Consider the following 27,160-nt stretch of genomic DNA (forward strand, 5'->3'; position numbering starts at 1 on the left):
CTCACTAGGGTTTGGATTAGAGATATTAACTGAGGGATGGAGGTAGAGAAAGGTACAGAAGATGAGTTTGGTCTGAGGGAGGTAGAGAGGATGATTTTAATACCCAGATGGCGAGACATGTTCATGGCGTCCTCCAGGAGCTGAGGGCCCTCACAACAGCCATGAGGCAGGAGAAGAGCCGGAGAGACTGGGGGACAGTGAGGAGACCCTACACACACATACACATACAACACAGCGATGGATGGGATGGGGTGGTGGAATCACATTTAACAAATCACAAGCACGTTTAGAGACACATGGGGGACATCAAATCACCATACAAGGAAATGATAAACTCTTATAAAACGTAACAAATGCTCAAATGATTTAAAGGAATATTCCATCTGTGACATGCTGTCAATTATAACAGAAACAAATTTCTTAGAAATATTGAGTGGTGCTTGCCTGTACAAAAACTGCTGCCAATATGCTAGGGTTTTGAGGGTGGTTGCTGCTGTTGCTAGGTTGTTCTGAGTGGTTTTTAGCATAGTTAGATGTTTGCTAGGGTGTGCTAGGTGATTGCTTACTGGTCCAAGTCAAAAGAGCCCTCCCCAAAGCCTCTGTTCCCCCTTCAATGTAAATTTATGGGATTTTATTTTTAATCATCCACTACATGAAACATTTCTAATTGAAAGTCCAATTGTAGTAACAACTCTACTCAGCAACTTGCAAAATGTGAGGTATCATTCATGCCATTGCACAAACGGTGCAGGACAAGTTATGCCCATAGTTTAATAAGGGTTTGTTCAAATACCTAACCCCATGTATAACTGATAGTAAGAACAAGAAGTGATGCTTGCCTTAGAAATAGGGTAGGTAGAACTGGATTTTATTTTGAACCGGTTCCATTTTATTTGACATTTTTGATACCGGAACCATGTGATTTTCATGACTTTCGATTCCACTTAAGTTCTTGAATGTGTATGCTGCAGCGTTGCCCCTTTACTGAATCTACTGCATGAATCACACAGTGCAACTAGTGTAGTCTGTTTCCCAAATGAATGACCCTTACGAGCTGGTTCTTTTGAATCTACAGTGCAAAATACACAGTGAGACAAGTGTAATGTGGTTCCCACATGAATGACTCTTACAAGTCAGTTCTTTTTAGTGAATCAAAAACACATCAGTCTGACCTGGAAGTTCTGTCATGTACAACTTGGAATGAACCAAGAACTGTTGCCATGTTATGTAATGTTGTACTTAAGGCTCCTGAGACTTTATGAAATCAGGCACTGCAGTGACTGCCTGGTTGTTAATATGACAATGTGTAGTTAAAGGCCTACATTCTACAAGTTTTGTTATAATCAGTGAAAAAAATGATTTCGCATTTTTTAGAATTGTAATTTTACATACAGTAGGACCAATAATTGAATTGCATTTATGCCTCTAAAAATCTTTAAAAAGTCATTAAAAAGTATGTTAACTGAAATCTGTTAAAATCTGATATGATCTCATCATTTGGCAACAGACTGCTGAGGGACATTACTGCAATAAAAATTGCATTTATTTCCAAATATTTCTTCCTCAAAAGTAAGAATCATTGATGAAACTATTAAGGAATCTGAATAATTTAGAGGAATATGAATCTTTAAATTCATTATTATTCTCATCCCTACTTTTGAGTAAGTCTATGGGATGGATATAGCGGGGTTTAAAAGCAGAAATGCGAAGCTTATGTTATTTCTTAAAGCTCTTGAACCACATGGATTATTCAATAAAACATGTTAGAATTTGATCTGTTGAGATGGAGCTACTTTTGTGAGATAAACTTCTGGTTATCTATCACTGATGTCATTCTTGTGGGTGGAGATAGCTCCATGTAAACAGTGTTTTACAGAAGACTCAAGATGGCGCCGAGTATGGCTGCTGCGTTGCGAGCTCCGACACAACATAGTAATGTTTTGTTTGTTTTGTTCACAATTCTTATGTTTTTTGTCTTGGATGTTGTCTGCCTTATTGTCTACGACAGACAAACACTTTTGGACATTGGTTCAGCAATCTCACACCGTAAACCGGACTTCACATTCCTCAATGCTGACCCGCTGTTTACAAACACGCAAGCGGAGCCCTTTGTCTGGGCAGCACGGACGCGGAAACGCAGGAGGAAAAGGGGAAACAGAGCCGGCGTTCTCATCAGAGTAAGACGCCGTGCAAATCGACCCCCGCTACCCACTATTCTTCTGGCAAATGTTCAGTCTCTGGATAACAAGCTCTGCGAGCTGAAAGCGCGGATCTCTTTCCAACGAGATACGAGGGACTGCTGCATTATCTGCCTAACAGAAACTTGGATGTCTGCGGAGATTCCAGACTCAGCCATTGAACCCGCGGGGTTCTCCGTGCACCGAGCGGACAGAGCGAAAGACCTCTCAGGTAAAAGCAGAGGTGGTGGTGTATGTTTTATGATCAACAAATCCTGGTGTGATCAGAGGAACGTACATTCTATCAAGTCTTTCTGCTCTCCTGATCTGGAATTTCTTATGCTTCTGTGTCGACCATTCTGGCTACCGAGGGAATTAACAGCGGTCATTATCACTGCTGTGTACATCCCCCCACAAGCCGACACAGACCGGGCACTCAAGGAACTGTATGGGATTATAAGTGAGCAGGAAACCGCGCACCCTGAGGCTGCGTTCATTGTGACCGGGGACTTTAATAAAGCCAGTTTCAAATCAGTCACACCAAAATATCACCAGCACATTAGTTTCAACACATGAGGGGACCGGGTTTTGGACCATTGCTACTCTCCATTCCGGGATGGCTACAAATCCCTCCCCCACCCACCATTTGGCAAATCGGACCACTCTTCCATTCTGCTTCTGCCCGCTTACAGGCAGAAATTGAAATAGGAAGCACCCACCCTCAGAACGATCCAGTGCTGGTCGGACCAATCAGATTCTACGCTACAAGACTGTTTTGATCACACGGACTGGGAGATGTTCCGGTCCGCCTCTGATGACGACATCGAGCTTTACGCTGATAGCGTAATGTGTTTCATTAGAACGTGCGTAGAGGACGTCGTTCCGACCAGAACTGTACGAATCTATCCGAATCAGAAACCTTGGATCAATAGCGATGTTCGCGCGGCACTTAATGTGCGGACCTCCGCTTTTAATTCCGGGAACGTGGAGGAGCATAAACAAGCCAGTTATGCCCTCCGAAAAACTATCAGAACCGCAAAACATCAGTACAGGAGTAAGATTGAAGGACAGTTTAACACCACCAACTCTAGAAGCATGTGGCAGGGAATTAACATCATCACGGACTTTAAAGGGAATAAAAACTCCGCCATGAACACCGCTGCCTCTCTACCAGATGAGCTAAATACTTTTTATGGTCGTTTTGAGGGAAATAACACCGCCCTCGCGGAGAGAGCTCTCGCGGCTGAAGCTACAGAGGTTAGTTCACTCTCCGTCTCTGTAGCGGATGTAACCCGATCCTTCCGACGGGTGAATATCCGCAAAGCCGCGGGCCCAGACGGCATTCCGGGCCGCGTCATCAGAGCATGCGCGAACCAGCTGGCTGGTTCCCTCTCTTTGTCTGTAGTCCCCACATGCTTTAAAACATCCACCATTGTGCCTGTTCCAAAACAATCAAAAATAACTTGTTTAAATGACTGGCGTCCTGTTGCTCTGACCCCCATCATCAGCAAATGTTTTGAGAGACTAATCAGAGATTACATCTGCTCTGTATTGCCACTCTCTCTTGACCCGCTGCAGTTTGCTTACCGCAACAACCGCTCCACTGATGATGCCATTGCATCTACAATACACACTGCTCTCTCCCACCTGGAAAAAAGGAACACTTATGTGAGAATGCTGGCACCATAGTGCCCTCCAAGCTAGATGAGAAACTCCGGGCTCTGGGCTTAAACAGCTCGCTGTGCAGCTGGATCCTGGACTTCCTGGCAAGCAGACGCCAGGTGGTTAGAATAGGCAGCAACATCTCCTCATCACTGACCCTCAACACTGGAGCCCCGCAGGGCTGTGTTCTCAGCCCACTCCTGTATTCCTTGTACACACATGACTGTGTGGCAACACATAGCTCCAATGCCATCATTAAGTTTGCTGATGACATGACGGTGGTAGGTCTGATCACTGACAATGATGAAACAGCCTACAGAGAGGAGGTACACACTCTGACACACTGGTGTCAGGAGCACAACCTCTCCCTCAATGTCAGTAAGACAAAGGAGCTTGTGGTGGACTTCAGAAGAAAAGACAGAGAACACAGTCCCATCACCATCAATGGAGCACCAGTGGAGAGAGTCAGCAGCTTCAAGTTCCAGGGTGTCCACATCACTGAGGAACTCACATGGTCCATCCACACTGAAGTCGTTGTGAAGAAGGCTCATCAGCGCCTCTTCTTCCTGAGACGGCTGAGGAAGTTTGGAATGAACCGCCACATCCTCACACGGTTCTACACCTGCACTGTAGAGAGCATCCTGACTGGCTGCATCTCTGCCTAGTACGGCAATAGCACCGCCCACAACCGCAAAGCACTGCAAAGGGTGGTGCGAACTGCCAGACACATCATCGGAGGTGAGCTTCCCTCCCTCCAGGAAATATATACAAGGCGGTGTGTGAAAAAAGCTCGGAGGATCATCAGAGACTCCAGCCACCCGAGCCATGGGCTGTTCTCACTGCTACCATCAGGTAGGCGATATCGCAGCATCAGGACCTGCACCAGCCGACTCCATGATAGCTTCTTCCCCCAAGCAATCAGACTTTTGAACTCTTGATCTCCCACGATCAAAATACATCAGCCCTGCACTTTATTACCCTTACTCTTATATCTCACACCAGACTGTCATAAATTATATTATTATTATTATATTATGTTCTCTCTTAACAACTGACTATCAACCGACAGCCTGAATGTCAATACAGTACAATACTGTACATTCTATATATATATACTTTTTTATATATTTTTATTTTTTATTTTTATTGAATAATGTGTATCTACACAGTGCGTATTGTATACTGTACAGTGTATGTTATTATTTGTATACTGTTGAGTGTGATTATGTGTATAACAGATGTTTAAATTGTGTTGTGTTAATTTGATGTTATTGTAAATTGGTATATGTCTCATCACTGTCACGACTGCTATGTTGATCGGAACTGCACCCAAGAATTTCACACACCATTGCACTTGTGTATATGGCTGTGTGACAATAAAGTGATTTGATTTGATTTGAGCTATATAGCAGACAGGTTGGCCCTTTCTGGTATCCTTGCACAGGAGTTACTGGGTATATGGCCATGACATGGGTTGAAAGATTGGATGTAATTTTGCAAGCAAGTCTTTCAATGAGTCATACTCCATGCTCTCTTGTGTAATTTAAGTGTTATGTTTTGAAACAGTCAAGTGAAATGTATGTTTTTTTATTTTTATGTTTATTCTGGTACTGTACGTTTTCTCCATTAACTTCCACTGTCAGTCCATTACTGTAAACATGCCTTGCTTTGTTTTAGCAAACTGATTAAATTAATTTCAGCAGTAATCAACAGCATGTCACAGATGCTGTCGATAGAGCTCGAGTTGTATTTAACTCCTTTAACTCCTGATCACACAGGGGTGCTGGTATCATCTTCTCACATTACATAATTATTAACAAGAACAAAAGTACAAATCACAATAACAGACAAAGTCACGTGACACCATATACAGCTTCAGGTTTACATTGACATTTAGGACATGCTGGGCAGGAACACAGATGGGACACTTGATGAGCATCAAGGTCAAGAGAGGAGTGGATGAACTGCCTGTGTGTCCAGTGAGTGTTTAGTTGTCTTAAGTGTTTGTTTAAGTGTTGAGTTCTGGTATTGTTTCTTGTACCTGCCAGAGCTTCAGTGTGGCTGAGCAGGAGGCTTCTCTGGCTCTCTGTATCCAGGGTAACACTCACGCTGATGTCACGAGGAGAGGGAGAGTCTGGCACCTCCTCAACCACATTCCACGCCAGCAGACCCACCTCAGCATCATTTACATAACCATTAGACGCCTCACTGCTCACACTCTCACCTGAGACCACACAGAGAGAGAGAGGGATTATACTAATTCACATTTTATATTAAAATCAGAGTTTCCAATTAATTTTCATGACTTTTACAAGAATTTCCAGTTGTTTGTTATTACTGGATAAGAATAGGCATAAAAAATCAAACAAAAAAAACAAACACAAAAAAAAAAAAAAACTTTTTTATAGATTGCTGAGGTGGATTTTCATCTGTTTGTCTGGTACCAATCCTCCAAATTAATAGATTCAGAGGATTCTATTAATCTGAAGGTATCAAACGCTCAATGAGGATTTGGCTTTCTGATCCCCCATGTGTCCCCTTTCCATTGAGGAAGATTCTTTGTGTCCCATAAGAAACAGTTACAAGCTAAAAAGATTTACTGCCAAATAAGTAACAAATGCAGTTAACATCAACAGAACGACTTATGTTGTAATGCTGGGTTGCAAGCATGTTTTACTTAACAAAAGCACTCACTAAAAGCAGTATCTAGCAGATGTAAAACATGTAAAAAAGCAGACCATAACTAGATATATTTATATTATCATAGATATTTTCCTGTACTTAAATCTTCAATTAATTTCCATTACTTTTCCTTGCCTGAAAATAAAAATTTTAAGTTCCTTAATCTTCCATGACCATGGAAACCCTGTTAAATATTATTATTAACAATATTTTATATTTTATAATATCAATACTTTTGTTCAGTGTTGTAATTATTGCTCCCTTTCAAGTTGGTCTCAACGCTGCGTCATGCCAATCTTATTAGAAGATGGTGCTTGATGATCCGCCCCTTATGCGAGCATCATCGCAGGCATATAAACCGGAGCACAGCACATTTAGTTGTTTTTCTTTAGGGTCAAAATTACATCTCTCATACTCTGCAAGCCAGGCTCTCTGCTTGCTTTCATTCAGAAAGCCGATGCCAATCTCCTCTCCTCCCAATATCCAACTACTTTGGCTCCCAGGGGACTGGTGGAGAAAGAGAAGCGAGGATGGGAAATAGAGTGCAGATTTGTCGCCAGATCAGGGATTGCATCTCTACTCTTCTCCATCTCAAGCGTCTTCTCCTGTTCAGTACGGCCATGACTATCTGCACCCCACCATTGGCACACATGGTGCGATCATGAGGGGGAGATAATGACGAGAATGATGCTATTTGGCAGTAGGCCTCTGATGGGGAGACCTGGTCACACTCGGCTGAGGCGCCCACCGGGCCAGAGCGGCCTCTGATGCTGAGTTGATGGAGGGTCTCACACAGGCGTTTGGAGAAACTTAAGCCAAATTGACCAATGCCTGATGCGCCTGAGTGTTCTCGACTTGATAAACGGTTCTTACAGAGTACGCGCGACTCAGAGTCCTGCCGTCTGGTGACATTCTTCCCAGAGCTGCACGAACAGCTGGTTAAGACATGGCACACTTCCTACTCAGCGAGAGTGCATGTCTCCAATTCAGCAGCCTTTACCTTGCTTGATCGCGCCATGCAGAGAGGCTACTTAGAGCTTCCCCCGGCCAAAAAGGCTGTGGGACGTGGAAATCTAAGCTGGTGCTTCCGTCCAAGCCATGTTGGTTTATGTCCTTTTTGGTCAGAGGGCTTACATGATGGCAGGCCAGGCTGGCTAGATTATGCACACAATGGCGGTCCTGTAGGCCTACCAAGCAGACCTTTTGAAGGACATGGACGAACACGTTTCGGCCCTGAGTCCTTTAAAGAGCTGCGTCGCACCAAGGATTTGGTGCTCTGGGATACCAAGATCCCTGCCCAGGCCATTAAAAGATCTGTGGGTAGCCTGGTGCCCATTGAGCACTACCACTGGCTTAATCTGTCATGGATACATGACAAGCCTTTTAGCTCGAATGAGCTGAAGAAGAATTGTGCTTTCTGGAACATGTCCCAGTGGAGAATCTCCCTTTCAGCATTCCTGATGTTCTGCCGGACTTAACAGTTTCCAGAACAGCTTCTTAAAACACTTCTTTGCACCCAAAACAATTATTTTGCTCTCATCGTCATTGTATGCTGGAAATAAGAACACGATTTCAGTTGTGACTGCTTGTACTGCCACTGGCAATGTGCCAGAAGGCTGTCATATCCCAACACAAGTAACCAACCTCGCTGGGGCTGTACGAGGTCCACCAGATCTAAACAATTCTGTCACGCTGGGCTGCTGCTCCCTGAGGGTAGGCAGAGTACTGTCACTGACAGTTGAAGAGTCACTGTGCTCATTGGCTCGTTACACGGACGCGTGCCACAGTCTTCTGGGGTCTCCAGCTTGTTACTGAGCACAATCGTGCACGGCAATCCACTTCAGATTGCAAGGCGGCTGCCTCGCTTCAACGGCATCCTGACCTATACGGTCACAGTGCCGGACACACATATTTTACACTTAGAGGTACAAAGGTGCGATAAAGAGTGTGCCGATCTTGCGATGCAGAGAAAGGCTTCTACATGAGTTATTTTCTGGTCGCCAAGAAATATGGTCAGCCCATATTAGAATTGAGAAGCTTGAACCGGATACTCAGAACTGAGACAGAATTTATTTCATGTCCGTCTGCTCGACTGTTTCATGTCTGTGGACCTGAAAGATGCATACTTTCATGTACAAAAAGCCCATTGCCACAGGCCGTTCTTGAAATTCGCCTTTGAGGGGGCGGCATGTCAGTTCAAGTTCCTCCCCTTCAGCTTGTCCCTGGCTCCTCACACATTTACCAAATTTATCAATATGGTGCAAGCTCCACTAAGGCTAAGTGGCATCCACATTTTGAACTACCTAAATGATTGGCTGCTCTTAATGGAATCAGGGGAATTGGCATGCAAGCACAGCTATTGCTTACGCACCTGAAGCTTTTGGGCCTCAGAGTTAATTGGGCAAAGAGTCCAGAGTCCAAAGAGTCAATTGGTGCCCAGTCGACAAGTTTGCTTTTTTGGAATGTCGGCGAGCTTAACGATGCCCGCGCTCAGTCTATTCTCCAATGCTTGACGAACTCAAGCCAGGAGTAGCCATACTGCTGCCAGAATTCCAGTAGATGTTGGGGTTGATGGCTGCCGTGGATGCTGTCACCCCTCTGGGTTTGTTACACGAGACCTCTCCACTGCTGTGTCAACTCGAGAGAACACTGTGATATGTGGTGACTGTCGCTTATGTCTGCTTGTGATGTGCCATTGTTTAGCTGTGCTTGCAATTAGGAGAACGCCCACCCTCGTTCTAATAAGTATGTTGCACTGGTCCAAGTGGTCAGATGCAAAGTTGCCACGACAGACATTTCCAAATTGGGCTGGGGTGCCCTGTACATTGGTTGTCCGGCTGTCACACCAAGTTTTGTGCGAGGTAAACCCTGCTGTTGGTTGTGCTGGAGCAGCCCAACTGCCCTTGGTTTCTGGAGCTGGTAGAGCAGCTCCTCTGTGGAAAATTCCCTTGAGGAGTGATCTGCCCTCGCAAGCTTGAGACACAATCTGGCATTCCCAGCTGGAACTGCGGAGACTCCATGTCTGGCCCTTGAATGGGGCTCGTCTGACCCTCACAGGTTGTCTCAGCCAGTACTCGACACCATATTATCAGCCAGAACTCCCTCAACAGGGCTGCTTTATGTTGTGAAGTGGTGCCTTTCCATTGCCTTGTGTTCCTCCCAAGGTGAGAAAGCAGTGCGTTGCCTTGTGCAAGTGGTACTCCATTTTCTACAAGAGCATATGGATGCAGGGCTCTCTCCATCCACGCTCCAAGTTTATATCTCTGCCATAGTGCTGGGACATGGCCCTTTGGATAGGTTGTCACTAGGCAAACACCCTTTCGTTAGTAAGTTCTTCAAGGAAACTAGGTGTTTGAGGCCCTCTCGCTCTGCTACTGTCCCACTCTGGAGCTGGTATTAGGTGTGTCCTCTGCTTAAGGGTCCCCTGTTTAAGACGCTAGATGCGGTAAGCTTACCCATAGTCTCTCTGAAGACTGTACTGCTACTTTCTTTAGCTTCAGTTAAACATGCTGGGGACTTTAAAGGCTTTTTGAAGGCAAGGGAAGGCCTAGGTAAGGTTATGTGTCCAAGGTTTTGGCCACTCCCTTCAGGGCTCAAGCTGTTAACTTGTAGGCATCTCTCCTCTGTTTAGGTTGGATGAGGCTAAGAGGCTGGGGCCGGACGAAAATGTTCTTAAGAAAAAAGAAAATAACTTTCTTGAGAAGTTTTTTGGGAATACATAATATTTTAACTTTTTTCTCAAGTTAGAAATTAAGAAGAAAATGGTAGTTAAGAAGAAATTTCTTAAGAAAGTGAATCTGGCCCCTGCACATGCTTTGTTTGGTGAGGGCATTGCGTATGTATGTTGAAAAACAAGTTAATTCAGGCTGTCAGATCAGCTCTTTGTCTGCTTTGGAGGCTTTGCAAAAGGTTTGGCCATCTCCAAGCAAAGATTTTCTCACTAGATTGTTTCACACTCATTGCCATTGCGTTCTCTTACAATTCGTAAGGCGTGCAGTGCTCCATGGGTGTTAAAGAGCATGGCTTTCCTCTTTAGTGAAAGGGGTGTCTCTAGAAGACATTAATCTGGCAGCAGGCCAGGGAGGAGAGTTTGTTTCAATGTCTTTTACTACCCAGTCAGCTAATAAGCATTGCTCTGGTACATCTGAATTAGTAACACAGCATTATGGTATAGGATTCCCATAGCATCAGCTACTGACACAGTGTCGAGAGACCAACTTAAAAGGGAACGTTTTGGTTACGGTTGTAACCTCGGTTCCCTGAAAGGAGGGAACAAGATGCTGCATAGCTTGCTGCACAACTGCTTTTGTGCTGATTAGAGACATAGAGATGGCTCCTCCCTTCAGTCGAAAAAATCCTGATGAAATGGCGCTATGCTCCTGTTTATTATGCAACGTCTTGTTCCCTCCTTTCAAGGAACCAAGGTTACATTGGTAAAAAGACGTTTTCTTTGACCTTTACATCTAACTTGATTTTAATCCTATAAATATTTTTTATCCTTCTTTAAGTACTTTAAGTAGTAGATTTGGTCATTTATGCACTTTACGCACTAGATTTGCACTATTTTCCTTGTGCTCAGCAAAGCTACAAATGTTGTGGCAACATGAAAGAAATAAAGAAGGAAATAAAGAACAAAACAAGCAAAGAATAGGAAAAAGAAGAAAAGAAAAATGAAATTAAATAAATGAAATAAAAAAAGCAAAGAATAGAGGAAAGAAAAAGCATAGAGAGAAAAAGAAAAGAAAGAAAATTAAAAAAAGCAAAGAAAAGAATAGAATACAGAAAGAAAAAAGCAAATAGAGAAAAAAGAAAACAATTAAGATGAAAAAATATTGAATTGTTCAATATTTCAATACTGTTTTCTTAAACCTTTACTTCTAACTTCATTTTAATTCTTCAATGTCATACATTTTATCTTTTTTCAAGTAATTTCAAGTAGATTTAATCATTTAAGTACTTTACACAGTTGTTTTCCTTTGTACACTTCTAAGTTGCAAATGCTGTGGCAATAAGAAAAGAAAAAGAAAGAAAGAAAGAAAGATATTAAAAAGCATATAATAGAGAATAGAAATAAGAATAGTAAAAGCAAACAAAAGAAATGAAAAAAGCAAAGAAAAAAGACAACAGAAAAAAGCAAATAGAGAAAAAGAAAAGCAAACAAATGAAACAAAAAATGAAGAACAAAAAAAATGAAAACGCAAAGAAAATAGAGAAAAGAAAAAAGAAAAGAAAAAGGAGAAAACAAAACTTTTCTGAAGAAGAGCAATAGAACAAGTGATTTAGGATGGGCAGAGAGACATTTGGGCAGGTGATTCTGGGACAGAAGTGTCAAAGCTCACTTTTCTCACGCAGTTTAGTTTCCTGGAACGTAGGAGCTCCATCTGCTGGATAATCCAAATCTGCTTGACTGCTGCTCCTTTGGATCAGAATCTGAGAAGACCCACAGCAAAACTTTTTAAATTTACATGTAAAAAATATAATTTAATCATTCATTAAATCAACACTCTCTATTTGAATTTGGGATATTACTGACCATGGGAGCGTCACCTTTCCTTGTAGAGCTGCTCTCTGACACAGACACTCTGCCCGTGTTTAGAGAATCATCTCTCTTCTGACCTAAATTTCATACAGTCAGCACACATTTTTACTCATTCTCCCTGAGATTATCAAGCAAAATAATTATTTAAGAAAATTAACTACAAGTTAATGTCTTATTTTTAGTTAATGTTCATCTGACTAATACATCAGTGGTCTTGGAATATATAATGATACTTATTGTCGAGATGCAGTATCATGCAAAAGTTTACTGGATGCCATTGCAGAAATATCCTATTCATAGGTGTATTCATCATTCACGATTAAAGATTTTCCTCATTAAAAAAGTTAAACTCCTAAAGACATGAATTGTAATTTTGCAATATACAGTATTTACTAAATCATGACCATTCACATAAAATGAAGACTCCAGTCTTATCAGTAACCTTATAAAAGCTGTTTTATTCTACATGGAGAGGGTCCGCACATGGGGGCCGCCATGTTAGAATCACATGACCAGCCGAATACTACTCGCTTAATCTCAGCAGCCGTCCTGTTATTTGACACTTTCACTCATTGATTAAAGTAATCATGGCTGACTGTGAATACTACATTTCTACAATGGCATCTGAAACTGAAAACTGTTGATTTTAAATGATGCTGCATCCAGACAGTGTAAGTCTAAGATGACATGAACGCAAAAGTTACTGAGTGCATCTTTAATTTATTCCATAATGGAAAGTGCCCTTTTAAACAGGGCTACTAAGATACTTATTTAATGTGAAAAAAAAAAAAAACTTGAATTATTCCAGATTATTCCATTGTAAATTAATTTATAAAACATCATGCCCCAACAGTCAACGACACAGCTCTACATTAATTTATTCATTCATTTATTTGATATTCACAGATGTCATTCACCTCTACCACAAAGACGTCTTTGCAATGTGTGTGCATGTACCTGGAAAGGTGTCACTAATCTGCTGTGTGATGTCAGAGGTGCTGCTGCTGCGGGGAAGGGGACTGTCTCCATCCCCCATTTCACATTCAGACAGCTGACACTCCTCCACGTCTACCAAACAGTCAAAAATGTTAGACTCTCACCACTACTTTATCTGACACAATCTTTATGCTTACTAGACCTCACTGGATGGCACTCTATTTAGCAGTTTGCATACTAACAAGGAAAGAACCGCATGCATCAAATTGCTAGTTAGGAATGTAAGTGTGGTTCGATGACCGCTAAAGTTCTGAGTGCACCAGTGAAAAACACTTTTCCATTTGTGCTTTGATAGAGAAGTACCGGTAAATGAGTTGTCATTCCTTGATGCGTGGTATGCTATAAGAGCCATGGAACACGCCCACTCAGTCTCCAGATCATTCTTGCACGTTCCGAGCTGAGTGCTGCCCGAGATGTTGCAAGAGCATGCATAGAGTGACAGTGGATGGTACACCTCATAGACTTAATAGGTTTTATGTGATGTACCGTTGTTGCAATTTCTGCTTTTTAAAGTGGTCGCCAAAGTAATGTTTTCCACTGTAGCTGGCCAACAGACAAGGTTTTACTGAAACTGCAAGAATGACTTGTGATAGTCTTAAAAGTATCTGTAAGAATGGGTTGAGAATTATAAACAGTAATTGGTGGAATTTGTTTATAACATTAATAACTGACAATTAACTGTACTTACCCAAAAGCAGTAAGAACAGTCCCTTAAGAAAAAAAGTGATTGTTTCAGCACTTACTAGGCAGAGAGAAGTCTTGAATGTTTTCCGAAATAAAACGTTCGTAAAAATGTACAGTTTAAAGCGCAAACAGCTCTGAAAGGTGATAAAACGGTTTGTTCAAAAATATATCGCTTAAGCACTCTTCAGTTTTGTATGACATTTCATTTTGACACTATGTCAATTTTGTCACGCAAGAACGAAAATAAATAAACACTGAACTGACATGTTAAATATGTTTTATAGTGCAATACTCTGACTTTTACTTGATTCTCGGTCAAAGCAGGAATGCAAGAGTGTTTTCACTAGTTCTTTCAATACCTGCCTCTAGTTGTATGGAACTAAAGAAAACACATTTTTTTACCAAAAAAATATGATTACTAAATTGGAATTATTTGCTTTCACCTGGCTAAGCTAAATTGCCTGATTTCAAGGGAAAGTAGATGACAGAAAAATGGGGCAGAAAATGAGGAAATGACAGGAATGATCATAAAAAGCTCAAAAAGGCAGGAAGTTACCTGAGAGTCTGTGAGAGCAGTGAGAGTTGTGAGAGATACCAGGCAAGAAAGAGCTGACAGTGTGTAACAGCATGGGCACACTCTTAGTGGCCGGCAAAGCCTCACAAAGATGCACACAGTTGCTGATAGACTGGCTTCGCTTAGCTTCCCACGCAAGAAGCAAAAGAGAGCGCAGGGAGAAAAAAAAAGGAGAATAAGAGAGACAAAGATTGAGAGAGACAGGGTAAAGAAATCAACTGCACACTACGGCTGCAATAGTCACACAGTTTGCTGAAGCGTATAATTTTTTGGGTGTTAAAATACAATCTCCAATCTTAATCTTAATATGCAAAGACAACTAAGTAAGCCTGTGACTCTGTGGTTCTTTTAAACACTGTTCTGCTTTACTGATTCGACCAATAGCAGGCCTGTTTTGATTATTAAATAATTGTTTGAGATAACCGGCGTTCAAATTCCAAATATGGGAATATATAATGCCATGAATGGCACATTTGCATGTCTTGAGCCGCCTTTTCACTGTCTCCGACATTCACAGATGACTGCCGTATTTCTCCCCCTAATGGCAGCCATGATGAACTGTCATTTTATTCGCAATGGATTTTATTCATTGAGGGAGAAGCTTCCAGACCTAAGAATGACACTACTGTGGGTGATTTTGTTGGGCAGATGGATGAAATCAAAATTCATGATTAATATTCACTGTGTTTATTACTATTTGCATTATTTATTATTAATACTGTTTTTATAGTTATTATAATGATAATCATCAACAAATACAACAACCATAGTTCAGCAAATAGGAAGCAGAAATTCATAGATGTGAATTTAAATATGTAGGTTTTGCGTGTGCAGAAAAATTTGTAATTGTACTTGTAATTATCAAAATACCTCTCCTTAAGCTGCATAGTATGAATGGTGAGTTATACGCCGAAGCTGAATACTTAGGCCCTGTTTCCACCTGGTACGTATTTAGGGCAGACCACATGTTATCGGATCACCTGAAACGCATCTTAATACCAGGTGGAAATGGGGCCTTAGGGTCAGGGGTTTGTTCAGATACCTACGTACTGCTTAAGCAACTGTAACAGTGATGTTTTCCTTAGCAAGTACAGTCAAAACATTCTAAATTATTGATTCTCTTCTCCGACTTCATAAAACCAATGTGAAAACTCAGTGTTTGTTCTGTAAAGAACATTTTCACAGGCTAGTTGGTATTTGAAAGTCAAACAGAGGACATTCTATGAGGATTTCTAAGTGCACTCTCATTTGTTTCATAGTGTCCTTTGATACTCAATCCCCCAGTACGAAATATGAAGGACATTATTTAAAGTTTTCTCTGCCAGTTTTGATAAGACAAAATATTAGCATTGTATTTTTTGGCCACTCCACATTGTGTCGGAAGGAGAGCTCTGAAAGCGAAGAGCTCTATTATTCCCTCTACAACACATTTTAATTACTGCTTTTTCTTTTTAGATTACATCGCTTTTGCTGAGTTACCTATTTATACATATTAATGAGCATTAATTACGGTCTTAATGAATCTATCAAAAACAGGCAGGCGGTTTGATGAGGCGGCTCTCTTAATGAGGAGGGGAAGACGCTGGGCCGTTTGAAGATCAATGCAGGAGAAATCCAATTAGGCAAAAGAAAAGGAGAGAATTTAAAGCCACGCCGTTTCATGTGTCTCGCTCTCGCATACACACACACTAACGGATATTTCTGGGGGCGGCAGAAAGGCATCCTTCAGTCTCCAATACATCTGCTCCAAACTCAACAAGCTCTCCACCATAAAGAGATACAATCTTCTCCTACCCTTAGAGCAAAGGGGAGAAGGAACAGGAAATGTTTCGTGTGTGTGTGTGTGTGTGTGTGTGTGTGTGTGTGTGTGTGTGAAACCACACAAAGAAACAGTTGCATGTTGCGAGCTGTGTTCTTACCTGATGCTTTCTGTCGGACATTGTTGCGGGCTTTCTCTACAGCAGGAGCTCCAGTGGTGGTGGCACTGCGGAACCTCATAGGTTCTTGAGCTCCAACCTGGTCTCCCGAGTTCCTCCAGCTCAAGGAGAACGACCGAGCAGCTTCTGCAGCCTTCTGGGAGTCCTGCATCCCTCCTGATACATATACACACAGTCAGAGGCCATCAAAAAACAGGAGGCAAAGCCACATCATCTCTAGATCTGGGGGGTATATTCCAAATGTACAATACTGTATATTCACTGTTATTTTTGTTGCCCTTATGAAGTGACCAACATCGTGAATTTTGTGATGATTGTAATGCACAAATTTGCAAGACTCAAGTTTCGAGAGAGCTAAAAGAGAGATGTTTTAATAGCATCTCTAAGTCAGTATTGGAATTTTTATTCATTTCCGTGAATCAGTTCAACATTTTAAACATTTTTTAACTAATCACATAAACACGATTAATCATGGTACATGATACATTAAAACAAACATTGAAATATAATCATAAATATATTTACTTTATACTTTGTCTCAAAAAACTTGCAAAAAATAAGCTAATCATCATTTATTTTAATTACATAAATATAAACATTAAAATCTTCAGTTTTATTGCAGACAGTTAATTAGACACATTTTTAAAGGTGTCAATATTTGATACAAGTACATGCATATATGCCATAAAATGAGTGGATATCCTGTTATTAAAAGGCAAAATCTTCTGCCATTTTCCAGTGGAATTTTTTAATAAAGTTTAAAATCTCAAAACTATTATTTTCTCTGGGTGCCATACAGTCTACATCACACACAGGTTTTGTCTCTCTCTTGCATTTTTGCTTTTAACACTGTTTCAGATGACATTAAGTAAGCGTGTTCAGGTGATGGCAGCTTGCCTGTATCTCTCCCACAACTGGCTCTGTACAGTAAATCCGCAACCATGTTTATTATTTCTGGGACATGCGTGCACCTCTTTACACAAATCAGCCAATTTTAGCCACAGGTAATGGGGAAAAACAGATACTGCATTAATTGCATTAATTTTTTAACACGTTACACAGTCAATGATTAATCGCAGAAATTAACCCGTTAAATTTCCCAACCTTAGTTTGAATTCAAAACTCTGATTCAACAATTATGTTTGCGTCATCACTCAAAACGGTTTACAAAAGTCACTCCATGGCTTTTTGAACAGTATATGTTGAAATGCCTTCAAAATATTTCAGTTGGTAACTACGGTATTTCCGTTTTTTACTCTGTGTTATTATTTATTACATATATAAAATGAGAAAACATGCCTTTTTATTGTATTTCACTTCATGCATTAAACATTTTAATCTACTTTGCAACAATGGCTGTTTGGTTGAAAAATCACCCAAGCCATTTCAGAGCAAATTTATAAATAAAAAGATGAATGAATTTCATGATTTTTTCATGGCTTTTCCATTTTTCTGGTTTTAGGGCCATGTAAAAAACAAACAAACAAACACAAAGATTTCAAGAATGAAGTCATAATATTTTAAGCATAAAGTGAAAATGTCGAGAATAAAGTCATAGCATTACGAGATTAAAGTCATAATATTTGGAGAATAAAGTCAAAATTACGAGAATCAAATAATATTTTAAGAATAAATCATGAAAGTGATGTGATGGACAACAGCAAAGTGGAGCTTTAGGGTCTTTTCATTCAGTAAACACCACTAACCGGGGAGATAACATTGACTCTGCAACTTCGTTGTCAAGTTTGCCGAGCTGAATTTGAGGGAATTTTTTGCGAGCTCTCTGTTCATGAAAGAGGTGTGCATTAGTACTGGAGTTTTCAACCTGTGGGTGACTGTCACAGGAGGCGCGAAATGCGGGCTTGCTTATGTGGTAACATCCCCTCAACAAAAAAGCAGACAATGTTTGGGTTTCAAATAATGTTGCAACTTAACTAACGTTGCTCATTATTTTAAGATGGAGTAACGGCTAGATCGCTCGTTAAAGTAGAACTTAAGTGTTACAGGAGCTGTCCAGTCCAAATGTGCTGAAACACTGGCAAATATTTCCAGGAGTTTGTTTTCTCAAATTGAAAATAATGTGGAAACACGGACAAACATGGAAGATGTAACATTGTCAAGGCAACGGAATTTATGAACTATTACAAAATTGAATTACAAAAATAATGATGGCTTTAGTAAGATGGGGGTTTCAAATGTATTGGTTCTCAGCTTCATAGAGATTAATGAAAGTGACGCATGAACAGGGCCTGAAATTTGGCACTGGATTGCGGGTTTAGCACACAATTGTAATCATTCCTGCAAGTTCTGTTCATAGCACGGGAAATTCCCGCACACTTTTATTCACTTTACAGTGCAGCTGCAAATTATGAAACCAATAGATACAGATGAACAAATCAAATCCATAAACTTGTTTTGTATCAAACTGTAATTCCAGAAGATGCGCGAGTAAATCTGCTCTCTCTCTCCCTTTCTCTTATGCAGCTGTCAGCAGCGCGTTGAGCGCTTGTTGAGTTTAGTGTAAGTGCAGGCAGTGAGGGAGCGCTTTGTTACTAAGTTACTGAACTTAAGATGTTACAGATGTATAAACCTTTTTAAACCTGTTAATTCGACATGCAAATGGCCTTATACTGCGTCTCCATTAGCGAGCGACACAATAAAACTAATGCTCCTGTTTATAATCAACAAAGCTGTTAACATTGCAAGCGCATAATGTTGGAGCAATCTATAGTTTTGACGCCTTCCATATCTTGGTGCTCCATCATTAGTCAAAATGTAGCACATCTGACAAGAAAGGCAGAAATAGCAAAAATGCTTTGTACCAGCTGCATGGTGAAGAGAGACACTTAATCACCTGTTACATCTCATCTCCATCCAAGGTCAGAAATTAATGGGGACTCTGGGCAAAAATGCCCCCGAAATTCAAAATATGGGCGCAATAAATGCCCCTGCAAAGAGTTCCTGTTGTTCTATTAATAGCATCTGATATAGTCCCAAATACATACAAAGCGATCTTCATTGGAATTTTCACTGAACTTTATTTGTTTTGTGCCATCTGCTGTGCAGATTTTGCCAAGTCAGTGGCGGATGCTCGCGCCATAAACGCACACAGACGGGCACTCAGCTTCTCATTCTCTGCATCAGTTCGGTGTCATGCTCAAGGGTTAAACTGCGTGACCGTTCGGACCATTTATTCATTTTTACAATAAACCTCCACTTTAACTTTCACGTTCAGATGTGAAAGTGAAACTAAACAGGCAACACATGTGACTTTCAGATGTAAAAGTGAAAGTGGAGTAAAAAAAGGAATTACATTTTGGTCTGTTTCTCACCCACACCTATTATATTGCTTCTGAAGATATGCATTTAAACACTGGAGTCATTTGGATTACTTTTATGTGTCCTTTATGTGATTTTTGGAGCTACAAAGGTCTGATCGCCATTCACTTTTATGGACCTACAGCTGAAATATTCTTCTACAAATTTTTGTTTGTGTTCAGCAGAAGAAAGTCATACACATCTGGGATGGCATTGAGTAAATGGTGAGAGAATTTTCATTTTTGGGTTTACTATCCCTTTAAGCTCCTCATTCCAAATTTGGAGAAATGCTGTCATCTCCTCCTCTATGTCAGTGCATTAGTTTTGTAGGCTATGTTAATTTATTAGCCAAAATATTTGAAAATATGTAAATGAGAAAAATAGGGTTCCCCCCCCCAGTAACAATGCACATATGCAATGTACAGATCAAGCAATTTTTTTAATTATGGAAATATGCAATTTTTCAAACTGAATTAATTGTTTAAATTATAACATAAAAGGATGACAGGTCATTTTATAAGGTTAGAATGGAAGAAATTGCCCTCGTAAAGGTAAAAAATGTCCCTGGCAAATATTTCCCCTTAATGGAAAAGTTGATTTCTGACCCAGGTTCCATCTGACCTACATGGGAATTAGAGATTTAGGTGAGTTTGTTGTTTTTATATATATATACACACACTGGCGGCCAAAAGTTTGGAATAATGTACAGGTTTTGCAGTTTCGGAAGGAAATTGGTAATGTAATTCACCAAAGTGGCATTCAACTGATAACAAAGTATAGTCAGGACATTACTGATGTAAAAAACAGCACCATCACTATCTGAAAAAAGTCTTTTTTTTAATCAAACCAAGTTCCAACACTTTATCCTTGAGTAATCATGCTAAATTGCTAATTTGGTACTAGAAAATCACTTGCCATTATATCAACACAGTTGAAAGCTATTTGGTTCATTAAATGAAGCTTAACATTGTCTGTGTTTGAGTTGCCACAGTATGCAATAGACTGGCATGTCTTAAGGTCAATATTAGGTCAAAAATGGCAAAAAAGAAACAGTTTTCTCTAGAAACTCGTCAGTCAATCAATGTTTTGAGGAATGAAGGCTACACAATGCTTGAAACTGCCAAAAAACTGAAGATTTCATACAAAGGTGTACACTACAGTCTTAAAAGACAAAGGACAACTGGCTCTAACAAGGACAGAAAGAGATGTGGAAGGCCAGATGTACAACTAAACAAGAGGATAAGTACATCAGAGTCTCTAGTTTGAGAAATAGATGCCTCACATGTCCTCGGCTGACAGCTTCATTGAATTCTACCCGCTCAACACCAGTTTCATGTACAACAGTAAAGAGAAGACTCTTCTAAGGCCTTATGGGAAGAATGGCAAAGAAACAGACACTGGACAACAGATAATTGGAAAAGAGTGTTATGGATCTTAACCCCATTGAGCTTTTGTGGGATCAGCTAGACTGTAAGGTGCATGAGAAGTGACAAGACAGCCACATCTAAGGCAAGTGCTACAGGAAGTGTGGGATGAAATTTCACCTGAGTATCTGGATAAAACTGACAGCTAGAATGCCAAGATTTGCAAAGCTGTCATTGCTGCACATGAAGGATTTTTTTGATGAGAACTCTTTGAAGTAGTTTAAAAGTTGGAATGAAATGTAGTAAATATAGTCAGGACAAATTCATTACAATTTGAAACAAAATTAATGAAATGTGATCAGTTGAATGCCACTTTGGTGAATAAAAGTACTAATTTCTTTTCATAAGAGCAAAATCTGTACATTATTCCAAACTTTTGGCCACCAGTGTATATTTTTATATTGAGATTGTTTTAATATTGAGAAATATTTAAGAATATCGCCCGCCTTAATCAATTCCATGTGGTTCTCACACACACACACACACACACACAAACCCCGGCCACGCTGCTTCTTTTCCTTCTGTTCTGAGAGTTTGTCCAGCGGTAGGTTGTGGAGGTCCAGACCGTAGACGTAACGGGCAAGAACTGCAGTGAGAGAGTCCATGATGCTGGCCCACTCGAACACTAGCTCCTCCCAGTGGCTGAGAGAAGACAGCACAGCCAGCAGCTCGTCCCACAACTCACGGGATATAAACACAGTCAGGTTGGCCCGCACCCATGCCACAAAGATTGTCTACAAACAACAGCACACAATTCAAACTTCAGACACATCGTAGTGCAAACAGCAAATCAAGTGATATTAAATAATCAGAAACAAGTATAAATTATGAAAAAGTATGATTAAAGGTGCACCATTTTGCCATTTTAAGGTCAGAGCAATTGAAGTAAGCACTCTGAAGGGGGCATTCACTGTTTCATACCGTGCTCAATTGGCATACCCTATATGAAGACTAAGGAGGTCACTGCCACTTTTTTAGAATGATAACATAACAATATTTGTTTTATAGCAATTATTTATTTATTTATTTTTATTATTAAATATTGCCCCTTTGAACCTTGTTTAATTCTAATTGCTTACTGTCTCTGCACGGTTTGTTTAGTGATGCACCGAAATAAAACTTCTTGGCCATACCTAAAAATTCTGGACAAACCAAAACTGAAAATTATTTTAAATTACACTTTGTTAGGAATAAGTGAACAAATCAATAACTAATATTAATACAAATTCTAAATATTAATATTTTTCCCTAAATTGTTACATTTGTTCTTCCATCAGTGTCATAATAGCAATTAACATCTAGGCTTCAACAACATTTAAACTTTTGCATTTCTGTAATCAAATTTTAAAATAAAGTTTTCTGTTCAAATGTTCTACCAAGATTTTCAGCAATTTTTCTCTTTACCTGATAATTGTATTTTATGGCATTTTCAGGCAAAAAAAATGATAAATAAATAAAATAAAAATACAAAAATCAGTGGCCGAAATTTTGTTGCTTCATAAAAAAAATAAAATAAATAAAAACAAAAAAAACAATGTATAAAACAGTTCATGCTAATAGACCTTGAGTGCACAAGAGCAATTGAGCATATCTGTCTTAAGTAAATTACCTCAGGTTTTGGCAAGGACAAGCCACCCAAGATCACATGCTCACAAATGGCAAACTATACCCTTAAAATGAGCATGGCCTGTAAGCTTTGCTAACAGCCTTGTGGAAGGAACCTTTGCAAAGTGAATCAACTGATCACTTTTAATTTAGAATGACCCCACAAATAGCACTGCCTTCTAACAGTGATCTTCAAGGGTGCAAAATTATGTTTGAAAGTTGCTGTGAATTGCAAAATGTCCTTGAAAGCAACAAAGAATTTTTGATAATGAGAATGGCTGAGATTGTAGTGATGATTCATTCATCTCTGACTCACTTTGAAGAGGACGCTGGCCAGACTATGAGCGAACGCGTCTTTTCTTTGGTTCTCCTGTGGTCTCTTCATCACTGCTTCTGTAATCCTCAACAACACCTGCAGCAACTGCTCCCTAAAAATACCCCACAAAGCTTTTCAACAACACAGACTCAGTCAATCTGTGCTGCACAGAATGCGAGAACTTCATAAACAGACATACACCAGAGCAAACCTACAGTAAAATACAGTAATGCAGTTTAACAGAGTTACTGACCAGGTCTGGCGGTTCATGTTTTGCTCCATGATGATGTGGCGGTAGACACTGAGCACAGCTCGGCACACCTCCAACTGGTTTTCCAGCAGTTTGGGCACATCTTGACATGGCTCCAACAGGAACACATTAGCGGAGTTAGTAAGGAAAACCTGAGAACACATCACATGATTTACTCGTTCAAACATATTAAAACTCACACTAGAATTTACTACATACATTTAATGACAACACAAAAGATTACTGTTAAGCAATTACACTTCCATGATGTGACATGTCTCATTGTATTTTATAAAGGTGTGAACACACCTTTTGCAAGAATCTGTTCTGTTAAAATATGAAATCATCTCATTATTTGGTAACAGGCTGCTAAGGGATGTAAATCCAAAAACAATCGAATTTCTTATTTCCAAATATTTTTTTCCTCAAAATGACTAACAGAAAATTTTAATGGAACCAATAAGCAACCTGAATCATTAAAATGAATCGGATCACTACAGAAGAGTGCCCTATGATTCCCATCCCTTGATTAGCTATTAGCTATGATATAATTGGTCAATGTCTCTGCCTGCATAGCCTTGGTTACGTCAGCAGAAAAGAAAAATCGCATCAGAAGCCGAGAAAGTTATTGCATTTATAAGAAAGATTGACAAATATTTTTTTTTTCCCTATTGAATAAAGTGCCAGGGACAAAATAAAATCAGGGACATTACATAAGAAAGGAAAAAAGGTCAAATTGACTAAGGAAATCAATAAACTGATTAAAAATAAAGTCACTAATAGACAAAATACCAGAATTTAAAAAAAAACAAAAAAAATAATATATATATATATATATATATATATATATATATAAATACATACACTATATTGCCAAAAGTATTCGCTCATCTGCCATTAGACGCATATGAACTTAAGTGACATCCCATTCTTAATCCATAGGGTTTAATATGACGTCGGCCCACCCTTTGCAGCTATAACAGCTTCAACTCTTCTGGGAAGGCTTTCCACAAGGTTTAGGAGTGTGTTTATGGGAATTTTTGACCATTCTTCCAGAAGCGCATTTGTGAGGTCAGACACTGATGTTGGACGAGAAGGCCTGGCTCGCAGCCTTCGCTCTAATTCATCCCAAAGGTGCTCTATCGGGTTGAGGTCAGGACTCTGTGCAGGCCAGTCAAGTTCTTCCACACCAAACTCACTCATCCATGTCTTTATGGACCTTGCTTTGTGCACTGGTGCACAGTCATGTTGGAACAGGAAGGGGCCATCCCCAAACTGTTCCCACAAAGTTGGGAGCATGGAATTGTCCAAAATCTCTTGGTATGCTGAAGCATTCAGAGTTCCTTTCACTGGAACTAAGGGGCCAAGCCCAGCTCCTGAAAAACAACCCCACACCATAATCCCCCCTCCACCAAACTTCATACTTGGCACAATGCAGTCAGACAAGTACTGTTCTCCTGGAAACCGCCAAACCCAGACTCGTCCATCAGATTGCCAGATGGAGAAGCGTGATTCGTCACTCCAGAGAACGCATCTCCACTGCTCTAGAGTCCAGTGGCGGCGTGCTTTACACCACTGCATCTGACGCTTTGCATTGCACTTGGTGATGTATGGCTTGGATGCAGCTGCTCGGCCATGGAAACCCATTCCATGAAGCTCTCTATGCACTGTTCTTGAGCTAATCTGAAGGCCACATGAACTTTGGAGGTCTGTAGCAATTGACTGCAGAAAGTTGGCGACCTCTGCGCTCTATGCGCCTCAGCATCCGCTGACACTGCTCTGTCATTTTACGTGGCCTACCACTTCGTGGCTGAGTTGCTGTCATTCCCAATCGCTTCCACTTTGTTATAATACCACTGACAGTTGACTGTGGAATATTTAGTAGCGAGGAAATTTCACGACTGGACTTGTTGCACAGGTGGCATCCTTTCACAGTACCACGCTGGAATTCACTGAGCTCCTGAGAGTGGCCCATTCTTTCACAAATGTTTGTAGAAGCAGTCTGCATGCCTAGGTGCTTCATTTTATACACCTGTGGCCATGGAAGTGATTGGAACACCTGAATTCAATTATTTGGATGGGTGAGCGAATACTTTTGGCAATATAGTGTGTATATATATGTATATATATATATATATATATATACACACATATACACACACACACACACACACCGATCAACCACATCATTGAAACCACCTGCCTAACATAATGTCGGCTCCCCTCGTGCCACCAAAACTGCGCCAACCCGCATCTCAGAATACCATTCTTAGATTATATTCTTCTCACCACAATTGTACAGAGTGGTTATCTGAGTTACAGTAGACTTTGTCAGTTTGAACCAGTCTGGACATTCTCGGTTGACCTCTCTCATTAACAAGGCATTTCCATCCGCAGAACTGCCACTCACTGAATGTTTTTTGTTTTTGGCACCATTCAGAGTAAATTCTAGAGACTGTTGTGTGTGAAAATCCCAGGAGATGAGCAGTTACAGAAATACTCTAACCAGCCCTTCTGGCACAAACAATCATGCCACGGTCAAAATCACTGAGATCACAGTTCTGATGGTTGATGTGAACATTAACTGAAGCTCCTGACCCATATCTGCATGATTTTATGCACTGCAGCCACACAATTGGCTGATTAGATAATCACATGGCATGATTGTTGGTGCCAGACAGGCTGGTTTGAGTATTTCGGTACATCTGAATATTACACCTGCGGGACAGGAACAGGATGGCAACAACAACTGCCTGAGTTACACCAGGAATGCACAATCCCTCCATTCCTGAGAGAGGCTGGACTGAGGGCTTGTAGGCCTGGTGTAAGGCAGGTCCTTACCAGACATCACCGGCAACAATGTCGCCTATGGGCACAAACCCACCTTCGCTGGACCAGACAGGACTGGCAAAAAGTGCTCTTCACTGACGAGTCGCGGTTTTGTCTCACCAGGGGTGATGGTCGGACTCGCGTTTATCATCGAAGGTATGAGTGTTACACTGAGGCCTGTACTCTGGAGCGGGATCGATTTGGAGTTGGAGGGTACGTCATGTTCTGGGGTGGTGTGTCACAGCATCATTGGACTGAACTTGTTGTCACTGCAGGCAATCTCAACGCTGTGCATTGCAGGGAAGACATCCTCCTCCCTTATGTGGTACCCTTCCTGCAGGCTCATCCTGACATGACCCTCTAGCATGACAAAGCCACCAGCCATACTGCTCATTCTGTGCATGATTTCCTGCAAGACAGGATTGTCAGTGTTCTGCCATGGCCAGCGGAGAGCCCGGATCTCAATCCCATTGAGCACGTCTGGAACCTGTTTGATCAGAGGGTGAGGGCTAGGGCCATTCCCACCAGAAATGTCTGGGAACTTGCAAATGCCTTGGTGGAAGTGTGGGGTAACATCTCACAGCAAGAACTGGCAAATCTGGTGCAGTCCATGAGGAGGAGATGCACTGCAGTACTTAATGCAGCTGGTGGCCACACCAGATACTGACTGACTTTTGATTTTTACCCCCCCTTTGTTCAGGCACACATTATTCAATTTCTGTTAGTCACATGTCTGTGAAACTTGTTCAGTTTATGTCTTAGTTGTTGAATGTTTTTATGTTCATACAAATATTTACACGTTAAGTTTGCTGAAAATAAAAGCAGTTGAAAGAGAGAGGACGTTTCTTTTTTTGCTGAGTTTATATATAAATTTTTTTTTTTTTTTAAGTCAACATAAGGCATATGCAACCCATTTTACTAGCGTAATGTGACATTTCTGACTGAAAGAGGACATTCAACGAGAACAGTACTTTATTTTATTCATCTGGAATTGATTGGATTGTGGACAGTGAGCGTTCCATATCCAAATAGAGGCAGACCTGAATGTGAGCTTGCACGTCATTGTGGAGGACTACTTCTCTCCTGAAACACCACCAGCAACCAGTTTTAAGGAGGCTTTTTGACCAGGACCGTGGAGACTAAAGGTCACCTTCAAGAGCATCTTGA

The 27,160-nt window shown here is 40.6% G+C and overlaps 1 protein-coding gene across 5 annotated transcripts in view; it reads right to left on the reverse strand.

Annotated features, from left to right (window-relative positions):
- ralgapa2 (Ral GTPase activating protein catalytic subunit alpha 2) overlaps positions 1–27,160 on the reverse strand; it is a 288,715-nt gene that overhangs the window by 119,117 nt on the left and 142,438 nt on the right. For 3 of the 5 annotated variants that reach the window (XM_051722403.1, XM_051722408.1, XM_051722404.1), the window contains exons 13-22: positions 23,168–23,316; positions 22,915–23,026; positions 21,490–21,727; positions 16,234–16,407; positions 14,297–14,440; positions 13,018–13,128; positions 12,055–12,137; positions 11,861–11,951; positions 5,881–6,063; positions 104–208 (exon numbers count right to left, since the gene is read on the reverse strand). In XM_051722403.1, the coding sequence (XP_051578363.1) occupies positions 104–208; positions 5,881–6,063; positions 11,861–11,951; positions 12,055–12,137; positions 13,018–13,128; positions 14,297–14,440; positions 16,234–16,407; positions 21,490–21,727; positions 22,915–23,026; positions 23,168–23,316 (1,390 nt within the window). The remainder of the gene's footprint in view (positions 1–103; positions 209–5,880; positions 6,064–11,860; positions 11,952–12,054; positions 12,138–13,017; positions 13,129–14,296; positions 14,441–16,233; positions 16,408–21,489; positions 21,728–22,914; positions 23,027–23,167; positions 23,317–27,160) is intronic. The other 2 variants (XM_051722406.1, XM_051722405.1) reach the window with 2 other exon arrangements.

Source organism: Myxocyprinus asiaticus, chromosome 17, assembly GCF_019703515.2.
Source record: "Myxocyprinus asiaticus isolate MX2 ecotype Aquarium Trade chromosome 17, UBuf_Myxa_2, whole genome shotgun sequence".
NCBI classification, from domain to species: Eukaryota; Metazoa; Chordata; class Actinopteri; order Cypriniformes; family Catostomidae; genus Myxocyprinus; species Myxocyprinus asiaticus.